Source organism: Phoxinus phoxinus (genome assembly GCF_949152265.1).
Source record: "Phoxinus phoxinus genome assembly, chromosome: 5".
Classification (NCBI taxonomy): domain Eukaryota; kingdom Metazoa; phylum Chordata; class Actinopteri; order Cypriniformes; family Leuciscidae; genus Phoxinus; species Phoxinus phoxinus.
In genome coordinates, this window is record NC_136880.1 from 10518553 (window position 1) to 10527605 (window position 9053).

Here is a 9053-nt window from a genome sequence, read left to right on the forward strand (position 1 = left end):
TATTTGTCAGTCATATGTAAATGAAATGGATAAGATTTATGTAATCGTATACAGAAAAACGCCCATGTTAAATTAGCACTGCTCAGTGTTCATATGTGTGCACACTACAGAGTTAAAGTACCATTGAATCAGTGTTGAAGTTAATGAGATAATTAAGTGGTGATTGAGCATTAAATATGAACACCTGATGTTAACAAACAGAATCACTGAAGAACAGAGAAACACAAGAACTTCCACTGACTTCAGCCACAGCCTTAGATGAAATCAACTAAAAATAAAAGAAGACATTAAATATGTGAAGATCTCAGCAGAGGAGGATTAAACAACTCCACAAACAGCATTACCAGCTTCACTTATTACTAACCAGACTGACTTTATTTAATATCCGTTTTAATTTAATCATATTTTGTATTTTAAAGTCACCATAATGGTGGATAGCGTTTGCTTTAGTTGGGCTCTTGACTCTTGACTCTTTAATATAAAATATTCTTTGGCTGTTATAATTTTGTGTTTGTAAACCACATTTGATATAGCAAAAAAGCCATGAGAAAGTGAGATCAGGTGATGTTGGCTTTTAATTGGTGATGATATCATCATGCAATTGTCTGGCTCACTGAACTTATTCTCCGCCTAATGCTTTGATTATATTGGACTTGTGTTTTTAATATTGTTTTATTCATAATAATTTAATGCTACAGCAGTGTTGTTTGTAAAATAATATCCATGTTTTTTAAAAATATTTATTTAGTGAACAAAAACTTTAATCTATGGTATCACTTTGATGCACACAGCCATCAAGAAACACCGTATGAATCTCAACAATGGTGACAATCAAACAAAATATCCAGATAATCAGTGCATGCTGGGAGATATGGGTGAGTTTTCATTGGTGGTACCCAGCATGCACTGCAGCATGTAGCATTTCATTGATTGTCACCATTGTTGAGAATCATACACTGATTCTTGATGTCTAAGTAACATCTTGGCAGAAGAAGATTGCTGTATTAAATGTTTTTTAATATAATTTATATTATTTAATAAACAAAAAAAATATTAAAAATAAAAATCTATGACTAAAGTATTAGACACTGATTAAGATCAGGGATTCAGGCAATTACGTGACGATGACTTTGTATTACACCAGTAAACATCCAACATCACCTGATCTCACTTTCTCATGGCTTTTTTTGCTACAACAAATGTGCTTTACTAACACACAATTATAACAGCCAAAAGAATATTCTAGATTTAAGTGTTAAGGGTCAAGAGCCCAGCTAAAGCAAACGCTATCCACCATCATGGTGACTTTAAAATACAAAATATGATTTAATTAAACCGGATATTAAATAAAGTCAGTCTGGTTAGTAATAAGTGAAGCTGGTAATGCTGTTTGTGGAGTTGTTTAATCCTCCTCTGCTGAGAACTTGAGAGATTTAATGTCTTCTTTTATCTTTAGTTGATTTCATCTAAGGCTGTGGCTGAAGTCAGTGGAAGTTCTTGTGTTTCTCTGTTCTTCAGTGATTCTGGTTGTTAACATCAGGTATTCATATTTAATGTTCAATCACCACTTAATTATCTCATTAACGTCAACACTGATTCAATGGTACTTTAACTCTGTAGTGTGCTCACATATGAACACTAAGCAGTGCTAATTTAACATGGGCGTTTTTCTGTATACGATTACATAAATCTTATCCATTTCATTTACATATGACTGACAAATATGAATCACATTCAGTTTATTAATACAATTACATACATCTTATCTGTTTCATTTATATATGACTTAAAATATGAATCACATTCAGATTATTAATTGGTTTATGTTAAAACTATGTAATCCAAATGGATGGAAATTTGTTATGCAATTCAAATACATAAATCTTATGTTTAGACATAATTTTTTTTTTGAGTGTAGATTCCAATTTGGTCCCTGCCCTCTGGAAAAAATCCATCATCGTTCCCATTCCTAAGAAACCTTGTCCTATGGAAAATAACGATTATAGACCGGTGGCTTTAACGTCCGTTGTCATGAAATGTTTTGAAAAATATATGGTATCTTTAATGAAAGCTGAAGTTAACACAGAACTAGATCCACTCCAGTTTGCGTATAGGCAGGGGAGGAGTACAGACGATGCAACTAATAGCATCACCCACCTAACTCTAAAACACCTGGAAGATCCTAAAGCTTATGTACGCCTTTTATTCATTGATTTTAGCTCTGCTTTTAACACATTACAGCCCCATCTGCTTCTACAGAAAATGAGTCAGATGAATGTTAATCCTTTTATTATTAAATGGTTTTATTCTTTTTTAACAGAGAGAACTCAAACTGTTAGGATTAACAACTCTCTTTCTAAATCAAAATGCATCAGTACAGGCGCGCCTGAGGGTTGTGTAAGTTCACCCGTCCTGTTCACCATTTATACTAACGACTGCACCAATAGTTTCCCGGGCAACTTGTTTTTTAAATTTTCTGATGACACTGCCATTCTTAGTCTACTTCATACATACTCAGATCCATCGCTGTACTTTACGGAAGTTAACAAATTTGTTTTGTGGTGTGACAAAAACTATCTTACAATTAACACAAAAAAAACAGAGGAGATGTTGTTTGACCCTAGGTCTGTGGGGGATCATACCCCCTTGACCATTCATAGAGAGGATATAAAACAGGTCACTTCATACAGGTATCTGGGCATCCACCTGGATAACCAGTTAAACTGGAGGGACCACGTGGATTATGTATGTTCCCGTTTACAGCAGAGACTGTATTTTTTACGCAGACTAAGGGTGTTTGGTGTCAGTCAGAACATTATGTTTTTATTTTATCAGGCAGTGATTGAAAGTGTCATCAGGTATGGGATGACAGCGTGGTTCGGCAACCTCTCTACACAGTCAAAATCAAAGTTGCAGCGCCTGGTACAGACTGCTATGAAGGTGATGGGGAGGACTGAAAAGCTCTCCCTTCAGTCCATCTATGAGCAGTCTGCACTTAGGCAGGCGCAGAGAATTTTGTCGGACCCGTCCCACATTCTCCGAACAGAATATGAGCTCCTGCCTTCTGGTAGAAGGTACAGAATACCTAAAACTAGATTGAATCGGTATAAATACTCCTTCGTACCAGTTTCCACCAACATTTTAAATCTAAATCTAAATTAGAAGTTGTGTGATGATTTGTATGAGATAGGCCTGAGGTATGTGCAATAACGCTGTGTGCTGTATTTTATCATTTTTAGCTATTATATTTGTGTATGTGTAGTTGTGTATTTATTCTATTTCTATGTGTATGTATTGTCTGTAACGGCAGCGATGGCACTTAGCACTTTTGAGTCCACAACAAATTTCCCCCAGGGGACAATAAAAGTATATTCTATATGAATACCCGACAGTGGTAATTGAGTTATTTTGAATAATTACAACACATAAAATTCCCACCTTTGTGTACAGTGCAACACCTGCAGGGTCTTGGAGACACTCCAGGTGCTTCTGTTGCACTTCCCACACGTGGCGCATGCTGTCATGGCTCACCAGACGCAGCCCTGTGGTGTCTGTCAGCTCCCACACTGATTCCAGCAGCCCTGAAATCATGCTCCGTATCTCCTCCACTCCACGCGTCCTCCTCCTGCAGTGTCTCTTCAGTTCCCCTGGGCTGATGGTGGCTGTTCTTCAGTGGGAGCATGTCCGCTGTGGCTGCTCTTCCACTCCGCTCTCTTGGCCTCCTTCAGGCGTCGCACATCTTCCTGGTCCCATTCAAAAATGCAGGAGGATAGCTTGCCACAAAAGGTGCCATAGAGAGGGTGGTGTTCTGTAGTGAGGCCGCAGTTAAAGCGTCTCATGAAATGGAAGCTGTCTAAGCGCACTGCAGACTTCCATGGGTGAAAGAGCTTAGCCACTGAAGACACACCTGTGAAAAACAACCATTCATAATAACATAGACCACAACACCTGTACTTACACCATGATTAAGTAAACTCCCAATTCCCTGTACCACTTCTCCCCCAAGTGGCATTTGTACATACATTTAATACAAATGGTTCTAAGCAGAGGTGGGAGTAAGTCACTAAATGCAAGTCTCAAGTCAAAGTCAAGTCAAGTCATTCTGTTGTAAGGGTCAAGTCAAGTCATACTCTTTGTCAAGTCAAGTCAAGTCAAGTCGCAACTTAGTGATCAAGTCATACCAAGTCACACACAGGCTCGTTTGACACATTTTTTAACTCAGGGACTTTTGTTACTTATTTATAAATAAGTAACAAAAGTCCAACGACTTTTTTAACTCAGGGACTTTTGTTACTTATTTATAAATAAGTAACAAAAGTCCCTGAGTTAAAAAATGTGTCAAACGAGCCTGTGTGTGACTTGGTATGACTTGATGACTAAGTTGCGACTTGACTTGACTTGACAAAGAGTATGACTTGACTTGACTTGACCCTTACAACAGAATGACTTGACTTGACTTTGACTTGAGACTTGCATTTAGTGACTTACTCCCACCTCTGGTTCTAAGTGAGAGAGAGAGAGAGAGAGAGAGAGAGAGAGAGAGAGAGAGAGAGAGAGAGAGAGAGAGAGAGAGAGAGAGAGAGAGAGAGAGAGAGAGAGAGAGAGAGAGATTTTCACCCACCTGACTGGCTGCAGCAATCCCGGTCGACATAGACGACCTCAGGTTCAGTTTGGCCCGCATTCTTGTACCGAGTGACGATGCCTTGGCACAACTCTTCCAATCCTGCACCTTCACCCGTTGTCATAACAGAGTTCAACACCTGGCCAAACTCGTTGCCGATGTTTGACATCCATGCAGCACTGTCCCCGATCCCGCCAGCCAGCTTTTTGGTAATCTGTAAAACAAACACAAGCATTAAGAAGTAATCCAATTTCCTGTTTTGTTGTAATTATACATGTTCTATTTTATATACTTTTTTTACTGTTGAAACCCTAACCTTCTTTGTTGAATCCATTTTAAGAATTCTACCATAGGTAGAAGTGATCACTCCCTTCATCTCATCCACATGGCTGAGGATGTCGTTGGAGTGGACCGTCTCGAACCATTGAGCAAGTGGAAGGGGCCTGAAGGCTGGTGGAGGAAGATATACAGCTGCAGTGGGGACGAAGGTAGCCATCTTCATGTGACGCTCACAGTCTGAGAGGTAGCGGATAGTCTGCCGTGCCCACTCCTCGCTGTGCGCTTTCTCTATTGCAGACTGGAGGTAGGAGGAACTGTTACCACTGGTCCTTGGCTTCAGGAAAGTCATACATTTCCTGTCCAGAGCCAGCTGTGTTGTGAGGACAGCGGGGAACAGGCTCCTGTGTGCCACATCCACCTGGGAGAGTATATCCTGGCTCCATGGGCAGACCGGCTGAGAGCACTTGCTGCAACGTGGATAGTCCCCTCCAGGGGCGGATCTAGGGGGTGGCCAGGGGTGGCCATGGCCACCCTTTGCCTAAGCTTGGCCACCCCTCTCACAACTGCTGTTTCTGTCTCTTTTTTTATTGTCAAGAATTACGTTTTTTAAACGCAGAACCGTCTCTTTAAGACCACAAAAAAAAAAAAAAAAAAACGCGCACTCCAACTACACCTCAGCGCCAGCGCAAGTCAAACGAGTGCGGAAATGTGCAGGTGCCGAACGAGCTTCAGCAGAACAACAGACAGTGATATACGCATAGTAACTATAGAGTCACTGTTTCTCAACTGGTTTGCAAGACCGTCGCTAGTGTGCAGTCAAAGAAACAACAAGCGTAAATCTTTGTTTTTCTGATGCCACTTTTATTTTGACTTCTGTCAGATGCTGAGAAAAGCGGCGCGCGTTGTCCTACATCAGTTGGCTATCTTCGGTAAGATGAGATGTTGTCAGGCCAAATTTCAGTAAAACTAACTTTCCTGTCCTGTCAGCCGTTGTACTGTGCTCGCGGTGCGCAAATGCGGCGTGTTTTGACGTCAATTGACTCGTGAAATAATCAAAAAGGCGATTAAAGCTGTGTCAAAACTGCATGCATGCATCATGTATTTGTTATGTGTCACATCTGTCTGTAATAATAATAATAATCTGCTATGTGAGATCACAATATAAGGCACAAACTGATGTCATTTTTAAATGTAGCCTACAAATAAATGTGAGCACTGTGCATTTGTACTAGCTGGCGTTAATTTTTAAAGAGGACAAAAATGGATAATTTTTAAACCCATAAAATAACTAATTTTACATTCTGGCATTTATGTGCTGTTGACTTCTGCCTTGTTCACATTCTTGCACATGAGGATTCAAAAAAAAAATTGTTTCCCTTTTTAATTTAAGTAGCCTATTATAGAACTGTTGCAATTATTTATTTTGACAACTAATTTAGAAAAGTTAAACATAGAGTGTTTTTGACAAACTCAGAATTGGTTGAAGAATTCAATGATTATGTAAAATTCACTGAAGGTTTATTCATCTTTGAGCTACAGTAGTTATCTGCATGTCTCATTCATTCATGAAGGTGCAACAATGTAGAACAAGCTATTGGGTGTTTTGAGAACCAGAAGCAAGCTAACTGAGCAAGTTGAACTTAGTGTGTGCCCCTTTATTAATATGCCTGGAAGTGGTGAATAATAATAATAAAAAATATAAAAATTCACTCAGTATTCCATGATTCCTAATTCACTACTATCTCAATTACAATTAAGTATAAATTAACTGTATTCAGTTGTGTAGGCACTAAAACAGTCCAATACTTATAGTCAAACTCATTTTTAAATTAAAATGATAAAAATGTCTGTGCCACCCCAGACTGTTTGCTGGCCCTTGCCTGGCCACCCCCATGAAAAAATCCTGGCTCCGCCACTGGTCCCCTCCCACTAGGTAGTAACGGCTATCTACATCAATCACCTCCCTGACCTTTCTGTAGATCCCGGAGCTGTTCATTTTACGGGAACATTGTGGGCATTTTAAAGGAATCCCCCACATCCTCATTGGTGCCCAGATGAACATCCTCTGCCGGTAGTACCACCCAGGCTTAGGAGGAGATGGTTTGGGCTCAAAAAGAGGGCCATGCTACATGCAACTAAGAATCCTACACTACTAGTTTTCTCTAGAATTGTACAGATACATATTGTTCAATAAATAAATCCACATGCTACAGTGACTCATCATGACTTAAAATAGAATAATGTTAATTCAGACATGTTAAAATAAAACAAGAAAATATACAAAAAAAGCAAGCAGGCTTTGAAAACATCAGGCATTACTGCAAAATCACTGAAGCCCACCAGAGGATAAAACAAACAAACCATCAATTAGTAAATAATAGGAAATTTCACCTACCTTGTGGAACCCACAAGAGCACCGAAGGCTTCTCCCAAACAGATCCTTAGTAGAATGGCTCTGCAGGAGGCAAGCATCAATTTTCTCCAATGCCTTTTTCCATTTCTTGGCCCCTGGCCGTTTGCCAGTTGAAAAGTGGTATTGGCCCTGGGCATATTTTAAGCAGATGTCCCTCCAGTAACTATCTGGCTTTCTTGTTTTAGTCATCTGCAAACATTAAATATAAAACAGGTTAATATCAAACTAGGCTATGTGTGTAGACAGACAGAGGAAATTATACATGTCAAATACATACATACATACATGTATATACATGCATGTATGTTTGTATGTAATGTATGTATGTATGTATGAAACGTATGTATGCATGTATGTAACGTATGTAGCCTATGTATGTATGTATGCATGTATGTTTTGCATTACTGTTTTATAATTGTTGTGAAGCAATTTGTAAATGTATGTTTTAAAAGGTACTATATAAATAATTGAAAAGGTACTATATAATAAATTAATACATCAGGACACATTTGTTTGCTCTGTTCAAACACATAACCAGGGTCCATTACCGGAGGGAATGAATGAAACTTGGCACAATTATTTCACATCTTAAGGCTTTCCCCGAGAAATCGTTTATACGGCAAATAAACAAATAAATAAATAAGTTATTATTGGTCTTCTGATTCTGTCATATAACCAATATCCCCACCATAGCCACCACACAGTGCTAGTATGTAACTTAGCTGCTACAGCGAGTATTTAACAGCAACGCTATTACAGTCAGAAGATCCGTTAGCAAAGCGGCCACGTAACAAGAAAGTTGAAATACTTTTATGAATATTAACCAAGTTTCCAAACCTTTGTCCTATGTTTTGTGTTGATGCAGAGGAAAGAATGGCCGTCAGCCACTCTAAAGCGATAACCGCGGCCGCGCCTCCTCTCGCGTCACGTGACCTATACTGTTTGGACTTGTGTACGGACGTTCGGACCAGTGTTTGGACCTCGTTTGAAATTATTTGATCTCGTTAGGAATGTGTTCGGACCGGGTTAGGAGCTGGTTCAGATCTCGTTCGAATGTTAGGAACTCGGAGGCAGTCCAGAAACTGACGGGTACGGCCACCTCGTCATGCATCCTCAGCTGTCGGAAGCGGTATTATGGTGATTTTCACCCGCTCTCATTAACATGACAGCGATAAAGTTCACCATAATGTGTTGTAAAAGATTGGGCTGATGAGAGAGGTAACCCTTCGACTGACATTGGGTTTTATGGGTTTGGAGACTCACAACTGTATTGATAGAGGGAGATGTTTCTTTTGTGTGCTGCTTCTGCTTTGTTGGAAAAAACCTAGAGAGAACGCATGGGTCAAGAAAATGGCAGCTTACATGTGGCTTGCATTGGACCTCTCTCAGAATATGTTTGCAGTGTCCTTCACTCTTCATTATCCTACCTAACCTCGTAGGGGGCTCGTAGAATCGATCCCGAACTCAAACATGTTCTTGGAGAATGAGGGTTATAACTCCGCCCCTTTGCTAGCAGGATACCAATAAGTCTCTCCCCCCAAAATTACGAAAGCAGCGCACTTTTTGTTCTTTGAGTGAAGAGAGAACAATGAATAAACCTGTTTGTGCATATCACTCGCCGGTTGCGTAGACACACCATGCAGCCATCAGTGCCAAATTCTGATTACATGGCAGTTTAAAGCTTGATACCACCCTGTCGTTCCATGTCCAGATAAAAGCGCAGAAGACGTTGCTACCTTA

At 39.7% G+C, this 9053-nt stretch overlaps 1 protein-coding gene across 1 annotated transcript; it reads right to left on the reverse strand.

The window, feature by feature from the left end:
• Window positions 1-2449: 2449 nt before the first annotated feature.
• Window positions 2450-8714, reverse strand: LOC306998543 (uncharacterized protein). Its single transcript, XM_079612730.1, has 5 exons — window positions 8676-8714; window positions 7296-7502; window positions 4938-5198; window positions 4622-4835; window positions 2450-3907 (listed from the first exon to the last, which is right to left on the reverse strand). Exons 2-5 carry the CDS (start codon window positions 7500-7502, stop codon window positions 3639-3641), a joined length of 951 nt encoding a protein of 316 aa, XP_079468856.1. The 5' UTR covers window positions 8676-8714; the 3' UTR covers window positions 2450-3638.
• Window positions 8715-9053: the final 339 nt, after the last annotated feature.